The sequence below is a fragment of the Drosophila nasuta genome, chromosome 2L (assembly GCF_023558535.2).
Source record: "Drosophila nasuta strain 15112-1781.00 chromosome 2L, ASM2355853v1, whole genome shotgun sequence".
Lineage (NCBI taxonomy): Eukaryota > Metazoa > Arthropoda > Insecta > Diptera > Drosophilidae > Drosophila > Drosophila nasuta.
Window position 1 is genome coordinate 17,785,692 of NC_083455.1, and position 18,936 is coordinate 17,804,627.

At 41.4% G+C, this 18,936-nt stretch overlaps 8 protein-coding genes across 13 annotated transcripts in view; 5 read left to right on the forward strand and 3 right to left on the reverse strand.

The window, feature by feature from the left end:
- The first annotated feature begins 691 nt into the window (after positions 1-691).
- Positions 692-2,680, forward strand: LOC132783658 (probable pseudouridine-5'-phosphatase). Of its 4 annotated transcripts, none has more exons than XM_060788978.1 (4): positions 692-829; positions 1,097-1,182; positions 1,504-1,722; positions 2,125-2,680. In XM_060788978.1, the coding sequence occupies exons 2-4, from the start codon at positions 1,119-1,121 to the stop codon at positions 2,535-2,537; spliced, it is 696 nt and encodes a 231-aa protein (XP_060644961.1). In that variant the 5' UTR covers positions 692-829; positions 1,097-1,118; the 3' UTR covers positions 2,538-2,680. The 4 variants fall into 4 exon arrangements, with proteins under 4 accessions (XP_060644961.1, XP_060644959.1, XP_060644963.1 ...); XM_060788976.1 differs by lacking the exon at positions 1,504-1,722 and adding an exon at positions 1,238-1,456 and having other exon boundaries at positions 693-829; XM_060788980.1 differs by having other exon boundaries at positions 714-839.
- Positions 2,182-3,525, reverse strand: LOC132783660 (NADH dehydrogenase [ubiquinone] 1 alpha subcomplex subunit 2). The gene is given in 4 exon segments (XM_060788982.1): positions 2,182-2,828; positions 3,126-3,204; positions 3,206-3,233; positions 3,299-3,525. Coding segments are annotated over 4 exon segments (294 nt in total). The 5' UTR covers positions 3,397-3,525; the 3' UTR covers positions 2,182-2,739.
- A 66-nt stretch (positions 3,526-3,591) lies between these two features.
- Positions 3,592-4,965, forward strand: LOC132783657 (tRNA selenocysteine 1-associated protein 1). The gene is made up of 2 exons (XM_060788975.1): positions 3,592-3,733; positions 3,794-4,965. The coding sequence occupies exons 1-2, from the start codon at positions 3,698-3,700 to the stop codon at positions 4,799-4,801; spliced, it is 1,044 nt and encodes a 347-aa protein (XP_060644958.1). The 5' UTR covers positions 3,592-3,697; the 3' UTR covers positions 4,802-4,965.
- A 239-nt stretch (positions 4,966-5,204) lies between these two features.
- On the forward strand, positions 5,205-8,623 carry LOC132783653 (PHD finger protein 14). Its single transcript, XM_060788972.1, has 2 exons — positions 5,205-7,429; positions 7,495-8,623. Exons 1-2 carry the CDS (start codon positions 5,293-5,295, stop codon positions 8,331-8,333), a joined length of 2,976 nt encoding a protein of 991 aa, XP_060644955.1. The 5' UTR covers positions 5,205-5,292; the 3' UTR covers positions 8,334-8,623.
- Positions 8,624-8,754: 131 nt separating this feature from the next.
- LOC132783654 (elongator complex protein 3) lies at positions 8,755-10,820 on the reverse strand. Its single transcript, XM_060788973.1, has 4 exons — positions 10,676-10,820; positions 10,372-10,613; positions 9,443-10,308; positions 8,755-9,348 (listed from the first exon to the last, which is right to left on the reverse strand). The coding sequence occupies exons 1-4, from the start codon at positions 10,695-10,697 to the stop codon at positions 8,829-8,831; spliced, it is 1,650 nt and encodes a 549-aa protein (XP_060644956.1). The 5' UTR covers positions 10,698-10,820; the 3' UTR covers positions 8,755-8,828.
- A 328-nt stretch (positions 10,821-11,148) lies between these two features.
- On the forward strand, positions 11,149-13,002 carry LOC132783656 (uncharacterized). Its single transcript, XM_060788974.1, has 2 exons — positions 11,149-11,403; positions 11,470-13,002. The coding sequence occupies exons 1-2, from the start codon at positions 11,251-11,253 to the stop codon at positions 12,799-12,801; spliced, it is 1,485 nt and encodes a 494-aa protein (XP_060644957.1). The 5' UTR covers positions 11,149-11,250; the 3' UTR covers positions 12,802-13,002.
- Positions 13,003-13,013: 11 nt separating this feature from the next.
- LOC132783659 (protein FAM32A) lies at positions 13,014-13,623 on the reverse strand. The gene has a single exon (XM_060788981.1). The coding sequence runs from the start codon at positions 13,520-13,522 to the stop codon at positions 13,166-13,168; it is 357 nt and encodes a 118-aa protein (XP_060644964.1). The 5' UTR covers positions 13,523-13,623; the 3' UTR covers positions 13,014-13,165.
- Positions 13,624-14,230: 607 nt separating this feature from the next.
- The window catches only part of LOC132798496 (pneumococcal serine-rich repeat protein), a 64,535-nt gene continuing 59,829 nt past the window's right edge, over positions 14,231-18,936 (forward strand). Inside the window, exons 1-2 of one of the 3 annotated variants that reach the window (XM_060810367.1) lie at positions 14,231-14,540; positions 16,365-16,606. The gene's annotated coding sequence lies outside the window, so the exon portion shown is untranslated. Of the gene's footprint in view, positions 14,541-16,180; positions 16,607-18,936 lie in introns of those variants that run through there. The other 2 variants (XM_060810369.1, XM_060810368.1) reach the window with 2 other exon arrangements.

The window sequence follows — 18,936 nt, forward strand, 5'->3', positions numbered from 1 at the left end:
TAGTTAAATTAGAGTATAGTATTGTTAATTTGTTATACCATTATCTTAAGATAAAAATGCACATACATAGCTTAATACATTGCTCTTTACCTTAATAATGGTGACCTAAATAAAAATAGTATGTTAAAATTATTAGGATAATTTAGATAAACCATAATATAATTGATATTTGTATATGGGTAATTCCATGGCGGAATTTGTCCCGTGCGAGACTTTACATTGAAAAAGAAAAGTTTATTTTTATAGCTCTAGATAAGTACTTCAATTAGAGCTAAGAATAGCTTTGGAATTTTCTTTGTTTTGTTTACTGTTGTGATAATTGCAAAAATTAACCAATTCGTACGCAAAACCAAAAAATGAACGTAATTATATATTTTATCAGAAAACAGATCAAGTTCCTAAAATCAATCTTAGCTCTAAATATAGTGCTTATCTAGAGCTTTAAGAATAATATTCACTTATTTTTAAAATAGTTTCAGTTTATGTTATTTTCACTGCAGTGCACTGTAAAAATTCTCGCACGGGACAAATTTCGCCATGGAATTACCCATATGTAGTTTCTATAACAAGAAAATGCATACTCCTTACCTAAGCTTTTGGCATCTGCAGGGTATAGCATATGGAAAATTTATAAGTTGGCGCTTTGACGAGCAGTCTGGCAACGCTGGGCAGTTAGACAGTCACCGCAACGCATTGATAAAATAAATGTACGGCCGATTTCGCATTTGAAGGCAGATTTTCGCAGAACGTTTGACTGAACGGTTGTGTTGACTGCAAGAGATATAAAAGTGACGCAGACGCAGTGTGTGTGAACGAGGAAGCATTACGTGTAGGTCAAGGTTGCATTATCTCGTTCTCTCTCGATGTGTGTAATATTTCCGCAAGAAGTGCCCACTGTCCTTGAGACAAGGACAACGTAACAGAAAATAAATAAAACTAGTGTAAATGGAAATAAAAAGAAATTCAAATGGTGCCAAGGCAAAGCGGGCGACAGCCGGCAAAGCTTCGAACCAAAATGAAAAACATGCGAAAAGCTCTTGCAAATAGATTTGTAAACAAAATTACGATTTGTTTTTTTCTATGTGGTTTTTTGCAGTTAACTATTAACTGATTACATAATGGCGCAAAAAGTACTACGAAATGTGACGCACTGCATCTTTGATATGGACGGCCTGTTGCTGGGTAAGTAAAGGGAGGAGGGGATGTTGATGACAATATTCAACATGTTTACAACCAGACACCGAGACGCTTTACACGCTGGCCGCCCAAATGGTTCTCGATCCTTATGGCAAGACTTATACGTTTGAGGCAAAGCAGCAGTTGATGGGATTGCAGACACGTCCAATGGCCGAGTTTATGGTGAAATACTATGACTTGCCAATTAGCTGGGAAGAGTACGCCAAACAACAGCTGGAGAATACGCGCACTTTGATGGGGGATGCGAAATTAATGCCAGGTACTAATACCCACATTCCACAATTTTCTCGCCATGTATTTTCGCAGACACTGAGCGAATTTATGAGGAAGTCACTAGGCAAATAGCGGGCAGTTATGGCCGTCAATATACAGTGGCGACACGTTTCCACCTGATGGGCACTACGGATCAGCGTTCCGCCGAAATTGCCATCGATGAGTGCCAATTACCTCTGACAGTGCCCGAGTATCTGAAGCGTTATCACAAAATGTGTAGCGAACGAATGTCGAATGTCCCATTGCTAAAAGGTTAGCTAGCGCCATCTAGTGTCAGATCGCTCGTTCACGAACAAACGCCACCTATTGTTGCATCATTTACGAACAAAAAGGACATATTTTCCAAAGTGAACAAACTGATCATTCGCATTTTCGTTCTTTAATTCGTTTTTTTTTTTTCTTCATTTTTGTCACTAAAAAACAAAATCATACATCTTGCAACTCTATGTGTTTAAAAATAATAATCTACAAATTTGATCGATTGGTGACTAAAAGCAAAAACTAGCCTAGTTTTATGAATTGAACGATGCTGACACAACACTAGCGCCCAATATCCACGATTCGCCGTTTCCATTTCCTTTCTCCCGCTATTCAATGCCTGTGATTTCCTAGGCAGACCCTGCAGTTGATTCTTTACTAATAATTTATTTACAGGTGCCGAGCGCCTTTTGCGTCATCTGCATGCAAACAAAGTGCCTTTTGCCCTGGCAACCAGCTCGGGCGCTGAAATGGTCGAACTGAAGACGCGCAAGCACCGCGAACTCTTCGATCTGTTCAATCATCGTGTGTGCGGCTCGTCGGACAAGGAGGTAAAGAATGGCAAACCAGCGCCAGATATTTTCCTCATTGCCGCCGATCGGTTTGCGGATAAACCCGAGCCCGCCAACTGTTTGGTGTTTGAGGATTCTCCGAATGGCGTTACGGCTGGCGAGAGTGCTGGAATGCAGGTGATCATGGTGCCGGATTCCCGATTGTCGCCGGATCGTTGCTCTCATGCGACGCAAGTGTTGAGCTCTCTGGAGGATTTCCAGCCCGAGTTGTTTGGCCTGCCACCATTTAAGAACTAATTTAATTAATCGCTTTGTTGATTGTCGACTAATCATGTGTACCTAATGTCGCTAAATGTCATTACTAAATTAAACAAAACAAATAATATAGACAATGTACTTACTACAAGTATACAACATAAAATACAAGACAAAGTTTAAAACCTATTTGTTTTTATTTGGTCTAAACTTCAATAATTTTGGTAATATTATGGCTGCCGCACTACATCATTTGCCCACCGCCTCCAATTGTTTTTTGTATGTCTGGAGCTGGTTGATTTGATAGTGGAATTGAAACTTCCTGGCCATTTTCTGTAAATAAACAATTTGAATTAGTGATGTGAGAAGTTTAAAACACCCACCTCGATAGGCAAAACACTATTTTTCGATAATCGATAGACAATTATAGCTGAATATTACAAAGTTTTTTTTTTAAACTGGTAATAAACAAATTTTATTTAATTTTAACTTATATTCATATCGACTTATTAAATTTAAATTAAATTATTAATGGCAAAGCAACTTTGAGTCTATACAAAATTAATATGTAATTAAAAAAAAAAAAACTGAAAGTTTACTTTTTTTGTTTTTTTTAATATTTTAGCTTACCATAGCGAGCCCAGAGTTTTGGTTTTACGCCAGCACACTCTCTTACCAAAATAGGTAGATTAGGATTGCTCTTTTTTAAGATTGGGATAAAATCTTTCAACATATTTCCTAATAAAAGGTTTTATAACTGCTCAATTATATAATTTGGGATAGAAAACAGTGTAGTAATGTACCTGGCGCCTTTGGAGGCCTTATCGTTGGGATCCAGAATAATACGCACTTCCTTCAATTTTGCCGAAAAACTAGCCAACCGACTCAAAGTTACGCGCATTTTGATAAGATTGTGCGTTTGAATTTGACAGGTACGCAGGTATTAAATATAATAACGGCAGCGAGTTGCCACTTAGTTTATTTTGCTCTAACAGCTGGTACCGCAGCTCAACAGAGTTCCCAAATCTCTTATATTTATCGCTGTAGGCCATGAACTAACTGGCAACACTGCGTGAGAACAAATAATCGAATCGAAAGTAGCTCTGCTCATAACTATCAACATTGTTTTGTTTACGCGTGTTTTTTCACTTTCAATTCATTTCTGCGAGTTAATCGAGGAATATTAAAAGTTTTTAAGTAAAATGACATCTGTACATTGTCAGCTATGGATGGGCAGCGTAAGTGAATAGAAACAATATTTGAAATATAGAAAAATAAGTATTTTTTGCGTTTTATAGTTGGATACGTATATGACGGAAAATTTCATAATTGCTGCATTTCGCAAAATGGGCGAAGATCCGACAACAGTGCGTCTGATGCGTAACAAATACACGGGCGAACCAGCTGGCTACTGTTTCGTCAACTTCATATCCGACGATCATGCGCTGGATGCCATGCACAAGCTAAATGGCAAACCAATTCCCGGCACAAATCCCATTGTTCGTTTTCGTCTCAATTCGGCGAGCAATTCATACAAATTGCCTGGCAATGAACGAGAATTTAGCGTCTGGGTTGGTGATCTCAGCTCTGATGTGGATGATTATTCGCTGTACAAGGTCTTCTCCAGCAAATACACATCGATTAAGACGGCCAAAGTTATTTTGGATAGTTTGGGTTTCTCCAAGGGCTACGGCTTTGTGCGCTTTGGCATTGAGGACGAGCAAAAGTCGGCGCTATATGATATGAATGGTTATGTTGGCCTCGGCACCAAGCCCATTAAGATCTGCAATGCTGTGCCCAAGCCCAAGGCTGAACTCCATGCAGCTTTGGGCAGCACGGGAACTAGCAACACCAACTATGGTTACGGTGGCTCCTCCACAACGTCCACAACTGCTACAAGCGCTGGCACCGATTATTCACAATACTACGATCCAACGAGCACGTACTGGCAAGGCTATAGTGCCTGGCAAGGGTACTACGAGCAACAGGGTGCAGGTGCTCCTTCGATCACCGATGCTGCTGCCTATTATCAACAGGCTATGTCCCAGTCCCATTCGAACCCACAAACTCTTGCTCAACATGCTGAAGCTTGGAGCGCCCAGCGTAGTGCTCAATATGAGCAGCAACAGCAAACTGCATCAGCCGGCACAGCTGCAGCTGCCGATGATGACTATGGACTGGAAGAGCACAAGTTTGTTCTGGATGTGGAGAAGTTGAATCGCGAAACAATTGATGCGGATCGGCATTTATATGATGCTTTGGAGAGCTCAAAATGGCTGCCCATTGAACAACTAGAAGTGTTTTAAGATTAGTTTTACTGTTACAATTTAAATAAATATATAAAGAATGTATACAAATGGATGGTATTTTTGTAAACAAATCAATGTGTTAAACATAATACAATATTGAATCGAACAAGTTCAACACATCAATAATAATTGATCATCTATAATTAAATATCAATAATAACAATATACAGGAGTATATAATAAATACAAACGAAAAATTCAAATGAAGTACATAAAATGAATAAATTACAACAAATTAAGTTTAATAAAATATTGAGAAATTAGTAAATACAAAATTAATTTGCATTTTATTTATTTATTTACTGCTAGCTCTGTTTATTTGCTCAGCAGCCAACGCAATCGTATCAGCTGCTTTGTGGGGGAGTCTCTGATGCCGGTTCATCTCGATAACATCAATCGATAAATTCAGTATCGGTGTGAGCGCACCACTAGTTTGTAGATTGTCGAATTTTTCGTGCTGGAAAAATTCATAAAAAACTCGTTTATAAATGCCGCCATTTAAACGCGTACGCCAACCAAAAATTACAACACAAGCACTGCTCGACTTTGATTTGGGCGAAAGTTCTTCGGACAGTGATTTTCTACCAGACAACGATGACAACTGCTCCGATGGCTCTAAAGACGAAAGCGACGGTGACGGCGACAGCGACAGCGACGCCAGCAGCAGCAGCGACAGCGATACAAATTCAAATTCAGCCGGCGGCGGCGATGACAGCGAAGATTCAACGCTGCAGCTGCGCCAACTACTGGCCGAGAACACAGCCAATCAAAAGGAGATTGAAGCAGCTTCTAATCTAGGTGCAGCTCCAACTGCAGCAGCGGCAGCAGCTGTTGTCAATGGCTTCAACTATGAGGCACTTTCGGTGGCACCACCAAAACGCATGTGTTGCGTTTGTTTGGGCGAACGGAGCGATGATGTGAATGAGATTGTTGAGTGCGATGCCTGCGGCGTCTCGGTGCACGAGGGATGCTACGGAGTCAGTGACAACGTGAGCATCTCTAGCACAAATTCCACCTGCTCCACGGAACCTTGGTTCTGTGAAGCGTGTCGCGCTGGCGTCTCCGAACCCGACTGTGAATTGTGCCCCAACAAAGGTGGCATCTACAAGGAGACCGATGTGGGCAAGTGGGTGCACTTGATATGCGCACTCTACGTCCCTGGCGTCGCCTTTGGCGAGGTGGAACAACTGAGTTCCGTGACGCTCTTCGAGATGCAGTACAGCAAATGGGGCGCCAAGCTTTGTTCGCTCTGCGATAATGCACTCTTTGCACGCTCCGGCGTCTGCATTGGCTGCGATGCGGGCATGTGCAAGACCTACTTCCATGTCACTTGCGCTCAAGTTGCTGGTTATTTGATTGAGGCGCATCATGAGGACGATGCTGCGGATCCTTTCTATGCACACTGCAAAGTACACTCGGAGAAGGAGATGTTGAAGAAGCGACGACGCAACTATCATACCTTGCGTCTCAATATGCTGCAGCAGGCCAAGCAACGTGCTCAGCTGCAGCAGCAGCTGCATGACACTAATCCCAGTGCTGCACAGGCGCGCATACAACGCAAGCTGGCGAAGATTCAACAGAAATACGCACAGCACAAGCAGCTGAAGCCCACACCTTGGGTGCCCACACAAAAGATGTCCAGACTGTTAACCAGCTCCGCTTCCGCTTGTCGTCGTCTGCTCGACAAGGCCGAGTTCATGGCAGTGGATGTACAGCATCTGGAGCAGCGCGAGGCGCATATACAAGCGCTGCAGGACATACGCAAAAAGTGGCACATTGCGCCAGCATTTAGTGTGGAGTTCACTGCCTACTACATGGATCGCATTGTGCGCATGGCGGAGTTTAAGCAGCAGCAGCTGCAGCTCATCCAACACAATGGCCAGTTGAGTCAACAACAAGACGAACTGCGTGCCAAGTACGACAGCGCGCTGGAGGAACGCAAACTGGTCAAGACCCAGAGGGATTCTCTGGCTGCCACCTTGAGAGCATTACACAACTCTTTGTCACAACTCTGTTCCACTTTAACGCTGCCGAATGTAGAGCTAATTGCTCACCCACCTGCCAAGCTGGCCACGCCACCGCAACGTCCCATTTCAGTGCCCACAGCGGCTGCCTTGAAAATGGGCGTCGGTTTTCCGCTTTCACATCTTGCCACACCAGGTTGCAAGCTGGACAACACGCGTCTGCTGAGCACACAGCAGCAACCTGCGCCCGCTTTCAACTGTGGCATCTGCAAGCGCAACAACGATCAGCATTTGCTGGTCAAGTGCGACACTTGCAATCTGCACTATCATTTGGGCTGTTTGAATCCACCGCTGACGCGTCCGCCCAAGAAATCCAAGCAGTATGGCTGGCAGTGCTCCGAGTGCTGTGACAAGTCTGATGTCTCGGATGCGGTCACAGAAATCTCACCGGGCCCGCGTAAATCACGCACGCGCTTCAACAAAGACGGACACTTGGTCTATGTGGAGCGCTATTCGCTGGACGAGCTGCCGCAGCCCAAAGAGCAGCAGCAACAGAAGCGGCTGCTCAACAAATCGCTGCCCATTGCGGTGGTGGATATCACGGAGGATTTGACCAAGTCACCCAAGCGTATCAAGATGCAATCGCCAAGCAAGCTCAATGGTAGCTAAAGCAAGACAATAAATTAAAATTGCCTTTTTTATTATTGTGTTTCCTATCTTTTGTAGTTCCTGCTGCCGCTGCAGCTGCAGCTGGCATGGATCAGCTGGTAGTGCCAACGGCAGCTGCCACAGCTCAGTTATCAGGCTGCGATGACTCCATAGATGACTCGACTGGAAAGCAATCGTCACGCAAGGGCAAACGCAAGGATAAGCATAAAAACAAGCATAATCTTTCGTCGGATACGGAAAAGTCCTTTACCAAGGAGCATCACAAGCGTAAGCGCAAGAAGCGCGCACATAACGAAGACGCCGCAGCGGACAATTCCAATAATTTGGGCAGTACCATTAAGATTATCTTCAAAACGCTGCGTTTGCCGGGCGAAGATGCGCCTGAATCGCGTAGCTTTTATGTGCCCGCCAATGCAGTGCGCTCCGTGGACGAGGCATCGCGTCCCACCTCCGTAGAGACTGTGGAGGATGTACTGCCGCCAATGGTCGAGCAACAAGCAGTTGTTGTAGTCCCGCCACCACCGCCCATTGTGGTCGTAACTCCTCCAATTGTAGCTGCCACGCCGCCGCCAAAGGTCAAGGAAACCAAGGCAGTAGTAGAGACTGTGGCGACGCCTTCGCCCCAGCGCAAGCAGAGTCCACGCAAGACGAGTCCCCGCAAACAGCGGGTGGGACGACCGCGTGTCTCCACGCCCAAGGTGAGCGTGGAGATTACCTGCTGCGTCTGCACTCAGACGGGCAAAACCAATCAGGTTGTGACATGCGATGAGTGCCAGAAGCATTATCACTTTGCCTGCCTCGATCCACCGCTAAAGAAATCTCCCAAAATACGCGGCTACTCGTGGCACTGCGCAGATTGCGATCCCACGGACGAGGAGGCATTGCCCAAGAAGTAGAGCGAACTTCTTATTTACTTGGCACTCTCCTTTTTAACTTATCACGTAAACTGATCAAAAAACTATAATTACACGTATTTCCCCTTTTTCGAAATAAATTTATTCATAAAGCCATTAATATAAGTTATCAAATTAATAAGCTATGCAATTTATTGTTATATGTTTGCTGCGACTGCCAAAAACAACTAAAAACACTTGGAATTGCAAACGCATTATCATTTTATATTCAATCCGTTTGCATTATATTAATTTAATGATATATGCCTAGAGTGAAGAGCAAATGTGTTCAGTATTGACTCAAAAATGATACATCAGGGAATTTGTTTTTAAATAATCTCATATGATTTTTAAACCCATGTATATCGTTTACACTCTAATAAAATCATCTATAATTATAAACCAAAATGTTCTTTTACATGGATATATATTTAAGAATGGGTTGTAAACACTTTTATTTATGTAGTTTTTTATACATACAATATTTTTTTTAGTTTTTTATACTATCGCTTTGGACATATATGGCCCATCCAGTTGGTAACCCAGCTTGCGATAATAGTTGCGTGTGCCGACGCCAGAGATTACAGCCAACTTAGTGCTGCCGTGCTCCATACGTGCTATGCGCTCCGCCTCTTCCATGAGCAGCATACCAAAGCCCTGATGCTGGAATTTTGTGGGATCTCGCGAGCTCACCGGCACCACTGAACCATACACGTGCAATTCGCGTATGATGGAGCATTTGCCTTGCAGCTCGGGCCTGAAAGTATCCGGCGAGCATTTGCGCAAACGCAACAGACCGACCAGAATGTCCTGCTCGGGATCCTCGTAGGAAAGGAACGTTTCCCAGCCACCGTTGGCCACATAGTCACGACGAATCAGCTCGATTTCATGGGGGCGCACCTTGTTGTGAATCTCTTGAATGCCAACTTCACGGGTTCTCACATCACGACACACGGTGCCCAAGTCCTTCATGCGTGCCAGCGCCAATTCACGCAGATTGCCATGCTCTACGCCAGAGCTACAAGGAAAAGAGAGTAATTATCATTATTGTATTGACAACGGTAAGGAAATCAAATTTGCATGCAGCGTATCACTAAGCTCAATCAAGTCACCTAACCAGCGGCATGGGAATATCACGCTGCACGCGATAAACACGCGTCCATGGCGGCACCAGCGCCAATATTTTGGCCACCAAATCCACCAGCATCGAGGGCGGATATGACTTGTAGCGTCCCGTCTTCCACAGCTCATAGAGACCCGTGCCGCGAATGACCAACGTGGGATAGATTTTCAAGCCATCGGAACGAAACGCGGGATTCTCAAAGTATTCGATGAATTGTTCAATGTCACGCTCAAAATCCACATTCGGCAGATCGGGCATCATATGTGTAACAATCTTATATCCTGCATCTTTGCCCATATTAAAGGTTTCGCACACGGCACGCACCGTGTGCCCACGATTCGTATCTCTGGCGACATCTTCGTAAACAGATTGCACGCCAATCTCCAGGCGAGTGCAGCCATAATTCAACATATCTGTAATGTGTCGCTTCAAGCAGTAGTCGGGACGTGTTTCAATAGTGATGCCAATGCATTTGGTGCGTGATTTCTCCGAGTAGCGCACAGCTTCCGCAACATTGGCGCTGCTGTGACCCGAAAGTGCATCGTGCAGATTGCGTATAAAGTAATCACGATATTCCTCTGATAGTGCCATAAATGTGCCGCCCATCACAATGAATTCAACCTTATCCACCGAGTGTCCCAGCTGCTTTAGCTGCTCCACACGATGACGCGTCTGTAGAAAGGGATCATAGCGTGCGCGTATGGCACGCATGGAGGTGGGCTCGTATCCCGTATAAGATTGCGTAGAGTACTCGAAATCGCTGTCTGGTCCGCCGGGGCAATAGACGCAAATGTTCCCGGTGAAATTGATGTGTGGACAACGATGTGGCTTGCACATGACTGCGACCACAGCGATCTAAAGAAATAGAAGAAAGCTACTATTGTTGTTTTATTTAACACTTTGCAAAGTTTCACTTACCCCACTTGCTGTTCTCACGGGCTTCGCGCGCAGCTTTGGCAACAGTATTTTCTTCGCATCTTGCGGCACAGCAGCAATGATGTCCACTAGCCGTGGAGAGCTGTCCAGTCCATATTTGGATGAGATAAGTGATTTCATGCGATTAAGATTCACATCCTTTTTGGCCTCGTGCGCTTTCAGCAGCTCCTGTATAATTTCACCAATAACGAGCACTTGTCGCTCCTCGCGACTAAGTCCAACAGCTGCAGCAAATAATTAAAGTTAATTACTGAATAAATATACAATTAAAACACTTGTAACGCACCCAGTTTCTTTTTCTGCTTCATAATTTGTTTTCGAATGAAATATCACACGTGTGGCGTTGTTATTGCAAGTTGCATGTGTACAAGAACCAAGGTTGCGCAGCAAGAGCTCGCTGCTAACGCTGTTTTGACGTCACAGCTAGAAAATCATGTATTTAATGCTATGCGAGCTGTAAATAATAACATATATTAATGCATTGATTTATATTATTGTACGAGATTGTAGGACCCATCCATTAAAAATAATTCACAATTTTAAGCAATGCGTAATACATTCATACATATGTTAATTTGCTTCTTATGGCGTCACAGCTGATATGCTACCTTTTCGACTTGTTTACTATTAAGGTTAGCGATATATGAGCACGAAATTATCGCTCTTGTTATTCAAGCTATCGGTATCAATACACAAATAGTTCTAGGTCCCTCATCGATAGCCATGCTTGACGTAAAAAGTATTGTTATTGATATCGATACACAAATAGTTCAATGCCGCTTATCGATTGTCAGACGTGAAAGGCATTTGCCATAAAAAGTTGAAGTATTTTGTTAAGTTGTGCAGCGCAAACAAAATACAATGACTAGCTGCGTGCAGCAGCAAAAGGATCAGGAACAATTGCTGGAACAGCTAAATGCCAGCGATGACGAACAGGATGACGGAGGTGATATGGACGAGGACCAGGACAAGGACAAACAAATTCTGCTAACAGAAGAAACTTTTAGCTTTTCGGTGTGTATACAAAAAAATTAAAATTGAAGAAAAATGACGATATGATGAGTAATTTGTAAACTGCAGAACAGCAATGCATGCTGGGTGTGCAATGGTTATTACGGACCCAATTTCGGTGAACCACTTTGCGGCGCTTGTCATGCATTTTTGTATAACGCACAAAGGGCTGAGGACCTGCTCACAGAATTGTCCGACGACGAGGATTCGGGCAACGATGAGCCGCCGTTCAAGGACAAGCAGGAGGATGACGAGACCGAAAATGACGCAGATATAATGGGCTTTGAGGATCTTGAGGAGCCAGCTGCCCAACAGCAACAGCAGCCACAGCAACCGCAACAGCAGGTGAACAATGAAGCAGAGCAGGAGCAGCACGAACAAGAGCAACCTGCACAACAACAGCAGCAGCTGTTGCAGCAGCCAGAGCAACAACTGGAAGCCCCAGCAGATCGCCGTGGCACACCTGAACGTGACTTCGAACACGAACGTGCAGCGAATCCATTTCTATTGCCCATCAAAAGGCCACGCCCAGCTGCCCCGCTCGCCTTGCCCCATTATATGCAAGAGCTGGCGGATGGCCGTGAACGTGCCCATGAATATAATGGCAACGAGAACAACAACAACAAAAGTAATAACATCACCCAGCTAATACCCGTTGAGGTGATGCTGAAGATCTTTGCGTATCTGGATGACATGTCACTGTGGATGGCCAGCGAGGTGTGCAAGCAATGGCATGAGATCATTGCTAAGAACACGGCACAGAGTATGTGGAAAACGTACATTAAACAGCGCTGGCCGCTGTTTGAATCTCTAGCGGAGCAACCCGATTGTTATAAACTTTATGGCGCCCTGATGTCGTCGTGCTTTTGTCGTACGTGTCTCATTGAGCTGGGCAGCCAATCACCGCCCATGGATGGCGAGCATGGCAACGTGATACGCAACAACTTTTTGCGCGGTGAAGCGAATCTGCTGAACAGTTACGAATCCGAGGGCATTTCGGCCATTCCACTGGATCGTCTCAATAACTATTGGCAGGCTACGATTCTGGGACCTCCTGGAAGTCCCTATGAAGGTGGCAAATTCTTTCTATTTATCTACTTTCCGGAGCGTTATCCAATGGCACCGCCGACGGTGCGTTTCCTAACCAAAATACTGCATCCCAATGTGTCGCGTCATGGCGATGTGGGCATCGATATCTTTCAGCAGCAAAACTGGTCGTTGGCCCTGAATGTGGCCAAAGTGCTGTTGTCAGTGCAGAGTCTGTTAACTGATCCATACACTGAGGTCTGCATGGAACCCGAGTTGGGTTACATATACGAGCATGAGCGTTGTCGCTTTGAGCAGCTTGTGCGCTCATGGACTTGGAAGTATGCGATGCTGGAGCTGATGACGCCACGCTAAGCAAATCAGAGAGGCGATGAAAGAGCCTGTAGTTTGGACTGAATAATGTTGGAAACAGAATAGAAGCAGATACGCGCTCGATTAAGTTTTGTTTTCTTTGTATATGATTACTTAATTAATAACTACATATTACCATAAATGTATTTAGTTTAATGGTCTCCCTTACATCCCTCCCCTAAACCATAGAGACTCACAATATAGTCAGAATTATACATTATAACATGTTTTGGAGTTTATTTTACTATTGATTGCAGGGAGCACACAATTATATATCCACTAGCAGATTAATTTCTATAATTTAACTTATCATAACGATCCATAGTTTCAACTTTACGACTAAGCTGCAGCTACATTTATTGGATCTCTATTTCGTCCAGGATACTTTGGGTATGTCAAAGTGCTCGGTGAGTGTGTCCAAATGCTCATTGAATTTCTCCACCCGCTGCTTGTGTGTCGTTTGTGCCTTGTCCATAATACGCTTGTTGCGCATCTTCTCCTGCTGCTTCTTGCTAGCCAGTTCGGCTTTGGTCAGCTTGCGTTCATAGCCGCTGGTCGATGTTGTTGTTGCTGAGGCCTCGTTGAGTTGTTGTTCAGCATATGATTTCTGAAGCGCCTCCTTTTCTTTGTCCTTACTCTTGTGTTTCTTCTTCTTTTTCTTTAGTTCCGAGTCACTTTTCAGCTTAAGTTTGCCTTTAGCAACGCACGCGTAAGCGTCAGACATTGTTTTTTAACAAATATAAACAAATTTGTATTTTGTTTTGCTTTATTTTCCTTGTCTAAAGCAGGCGACCAGCGTGACCAGACATTTCACTAAAAATATACTTTACGTTACTATAATAAAATGGTCACACTGATGCAAATCTATGTTGACCTTATCGATAACCCAGAGAAATCGATGATCAAAGAATTCGTTTTGCTTATCGAAATTAAATAATAATCCACTTCACACTGTGAAGTTCACAGTAGCAATATCCTTATACACTGATGGTCTATTATCTCAAAGAGCAACAGAGTTCGCTTCGTTTGATTGCTTTACTAACATCGTTGTGGCTCACATGCAACAGCCTCCGATATTTGCGCCATCAATCAATACAGCGCCCTCTGTTGTTCGTATACTAATTGGGATCAGAACTTAGCAACAGGTGCTTTTATCGGCGGGATTCAATCGATTGTTTAGTAAAAGTAGCGCCATTGAAAGGACGCCAAGTGCTTAAGTGAGAATTTTCACCAATGCTAATGTCGTGTCGGTTAAATTCAAAATTAAAGTGCTGTGATTCTATTATAATTACCTGCAATGTAAATCGTTTTGCTCTCTAGAGCTTTCTCTCTTTTTTTGGGCCACCCACGCGTTCGTGGTCCATGCGAAAAGCTTTTCGCATACGGTTACTGCAGATGTAGTTGTGCGTGGTTAGGCCGTCGTGTACTTGTTAGCATTCAGTTGAATCCCAACGAGCGACGGAACAACATCTCGTGTGTTGTGCATGAGCTCGAGGCGCGTTTGTAAATATTTAAAAAATTGTATTCATAAATAAAACTAAAACTTAACAATTGTCCCAGGCAGTTGCATTAAAAATATAAAAAATTCATCATTTTTAATCAGTGCTGAATTGTTCGAGTGTTCGAGTGGCAAAACAAGTTTCCAACAAAAAAAAATTAAAACAAAAAAAATTGTTAATTCAAAAAAAAAATTCAATTGTATCAAAAAAAAAGCAAACGAAAGAAAAACACAAAGTGCGAAGGTGAAAATTCAGCCCATTCTCTTTCTCTCCAGCAGCAGCAGTCTCTCAAAACTAACGGTTTAGACATTAGGTGGAAAAAGCTCGCTCACCTCGCACATGCGTGTGTGTGTGAGTGTGAGACTGTTTTAGTATGTGTGTGGCTTGAATTCTGTGTGTGTGTGTGTGAGTGTTGGGTTTTTAGCATCCTGTGTAGCAAGTTCTTCACTCAAGGATAACAGTCGTAAAAGTACAACAATGTAATGAAAATATCAGAAAATATTATCATCATCATCATCATCGTCGTCGTCGTCGGCAGGCGAAAGTATTACATTTTTATGTGCCATGTTCCCCAGCAAAGCATATACATATATAGTATTCATATATAGTATTTGTAAGTGCGTGTATGTCCCTCAATGGATCTGTTTCTGTTTCTTTTTTTTTGCTGTATTTTATTCTTGTTTCTTGCTTTATTTATTTTTATTTATTTACGTTAGCCTCTAAAGTTTGCCAGTTCACAAACTTTGATGTCCTTCTTGTTGGCTGTTTTTATGCCAACGAATTTGCATGTGTTCAATTTACGACTTTCAATTCCGTAGCAACTAGGGGCTGTTACCAACAGTAAGGTCTAGTCTAGCGCACCCCTCGAAAGTGTCAGAACGACATGTAACAGGTACGAAAGTTTCTCTCTCTCTCTCACTTGCTTTCTCTCTCTCTCTGTCTGTCGTTTTTCCCCACTGTGTTTGAAGAACATCAACAGCGATTTCAATGTCATAAAAATAATGTTAAGTTCGTATTAAAAACCAAAAAGCTGTTGTTGAGATTTCTCTCTTGTAAAAAAGGGCTTAAAAACCAACATATAATACAAAGTAAGCAAAGGGGATTTTTCTTTTTATTTGCTCACATTTCTTGTTTGATTTCAACGCTATTAAAACAGATCTGTGTTCGGACATTTAAGCCTTGAATTCGAACACAAATGTATGCTATAAAATTTCCATAATTTCGAAATAAATCCAATAGCACAATCCATAACTATAATTCAACGTCAGAGTCATATTTCCTGTTAAGTTCTCTTAAGGATGCTAATGATTGTCGCTATAAGTAGAAGGCAGCCTTGACATCATGTCGGGCTTGTGCTTTATGGTCAAGAGTGCCAACTGAGTAAACAGTTGGCGTTGCATGCAAGTAACTAAACCACTTACCTCATTCTCTTTTTTCACTTTTTTATTTTTGTGTGTTGTTTGTTTGTTTGTAAATACGTGTTGAAATCCTTTTGATGATTTTGGTTGGGAAAGTTTGGTGGCAAAAGTGGACGCAAAACTTTTTCATTACCAAAAACTGGCAAGTCGACCTTAAAATTCAGTCAGTATGCAAAATCGATTTGTTCATTTTCAGTTTCAGTTACAATTTCAGTTTGAATGCTCAGAGAATGTGTCAGCTGCGATTTTTGAATAATTCAAAGGATGCTGTTGCATATTTAATGCATTTCGTGCATTTCGAATTCTAGAAATATGTGCGTGTAAAAGGTCTGTTGCGGTTGCAATGCGTTATTGAAATACCATTAGCGCATTTTACAGTCATTCGAATACGAGGCGTATGCGCAATCTGCTGTCTGCCTATGCCGACTTTTGATAGGCTAAAACTTGGTTGCTACTGATGCTGCTGCTGCTGCAGATGATTTCTGTTATTGTTTGAACACAAATATTAAGCTTAATATGTACACGCTGCATAGCAAATATTTGCACATGCAACCGAGCGTGCCACACTCATTTTCCTTCCTTTTTCCCACACACATTCTCGAAAAATAACAATGAAAAAGTAATCACAGCTATTTGTAAATAATTGCAGTGCGATTGAAGTGAAAGTTCAGTTCGTTTCGATTCGATTCGGTTCAGTTTGATTTTGCCATAATTAAAAAGTGCCACAAATACAACAATAGAGCAGCGGAAAAAGCGTAATTTTAATCAAAAAAGAAAAGCTAGCTAATTGTACCTGTTTCATCCAGCAACTGGCTTGCCACGCAGCCTCCTCACCTTCCATCGTCTGCAACTTTGGCGCAGCAGTATCTCGTTGGTGGTTCTCAGTGGAAGGTGAGTCCGGAAAATTGATTTATTTGAAAATTTATTGAATAATGTACCTTTTAAAATCCCATAAAAATGCAATGGAACGCATTAAAAAATTACGCATTAAATTAAGAATGAAAATGAATTCAACCGCAATCAATAAATGTGCGTTTAATTCAATGAACATTTGCATTAATATTTTCTTTTGTGCGCCTCGTAAAGTGCTTTTTATAGCCAACTCTGATAATTTGGTACTAGATGGTATAACAAAAACTTGAGCACAATTTCATGAATGAAAATGAATGCTTATTAGCAAAAGAACAAGCATAATGAGCACATAATTAAGTGCAATTTGCATAGATCATTTGAACAAGTGGCGCAAAATTTGTTGATGTGGAAACTTTGTTGCAACTTGAGGAGCTGTTTAAAAAATTGGGGAATATTTAAACAGTTTATAATTTGAAGAAGTAACTAAAGTAAACATAATTTACTCAAATTAAAATTGCATTTATTATTTATTCAATTATATTTTAAAGAGTATTTCGTGTGCAACATTCGAACATCTTTTGTGCATAATTTGTATTTATATTTTTTTTGCCTTTCAAAAGTTTCGATTTGGAATATTTATTGGGTCGCTGCGTGCTATTTATTATGAATCAATAATATACTACAATGCAGCTATAATACAAAATTTTAGTGTATTGTAATTATAATTAGAATTTTCGATAATGCCAGTATTTCTGCAAGGAATTTGAACAATCTGAGTATATATGCAAATGTGTATTTTATGCGTTTGCACACATAAAAATCTTATGTGCGTGTCCATGAAAAATGTCAATAAACTGTTTTAGTGTTTTTGTTGCTGAATTTTGTGCCTTGTACGCAGCTCTGGCAGACCAAGCTAAAATTGTCATTAGTCAGCAGGGTGTTCACTGTTGGGGAGGGGGCGTGGCGCATAATGGGCGTGTAATGGTCACGGATTGGCTATAATTAGCACTTCTCTCTGGGCTGGCAGCAGAACACAACACAACGAAGTACAACGGAACACAACAGAACACAACAACCGAGCTAAATAACTGGCCATTTGAGTAAACTGGTTATTGCCTAATTGCAGCTTTTACTGTTGCCTACTTTTGTGCGCAGCAGACAGAGAACATTTGTATCATTTGTTGGCTAATAGAATTTATTTATTAATGACCGAAAAGCTGGAAGAGCTTATGTCTGAATGCATTGTGGTTAGACCAATTATCGATTTGACGTGAATATTACCTAATGCTAACAGCAAATATCTCTTAAGTACTCGAATACCCTTTCAAAGTGCTGCTTTGTTAATCTAGTTTCACATAAAAAATACGCAAAAAAAAACAAACACACACAAAGAAAAACAGAAAAAACTCAATTTATAAGACTGTTGGTACTACTTTTGTGTATGCGTTGCAAAGAAGAAGAAGGCGAAAAGAAAATGACAATGCTATAAAGTGAAAAATGGAAGTTTTTTATCAGATATAAGTAAACAAACGGTTGAGAAAGCGTGTATTACGATGTAGATATTAATGGTATTATAGTTCATAGAAAGATGTGTAGGTTGTACCTTGCTTCAATATAAAATTGTTTTGTCAACGAAATCATTACGAAGTATTAAAAACATCGAAATATTAAGCAAACTAATTGAGAAACAAATTAATTTATTTCTTTATAGTATCTAATATATAAATAAACTTTATTATTCATTTTGTTATCGATAGTTGTTCGCTTTTTAAATAAAAATAAGCATACTTTAATATACAATAAAAAATAATAATAATTAGAAAATCAACAATCAATAACAAATTTATTAATAAAGCAGCTCATAAATTTACACATCAAAGTTATAATGTTCGAAAATGTGGAAACTTAAAATAAACTAAGCGATCTTAAAATAAGCCAAGCTGTGGTACAACAACTTCAACTCTAATTAAAAAAAAACAAATATCAACTAGTGATTCCTATCGATAACAAAATGATTTGTAAAATAGCACATAAACTTATACACAAATAAATGTTTGCAAAATTTATAATGTTTGACAATGGGGAAACTTAAAGAACTTAAACTAATTGTAGTACAAAAAAAAACTGCAACAGTAATAAACAAAAAACGATAATCAACTAGTGATCTTGTGATTACTATCGATAACAAACTGTTATCGAAGCGATTTAAAAATGCAGACTGGCAAGTTTTTAAGGTAACTCATGTTTTGTAACGAGCTCATCTCTGGATTGGACAGCAAAAAAAAAACGTAGCTCTTGGGCATGAAATGAAGCATCATCTTCTTGTGGGAAAGTGCGGCAAGGATTTCAATTTCAGTGTGTGTGTGTGT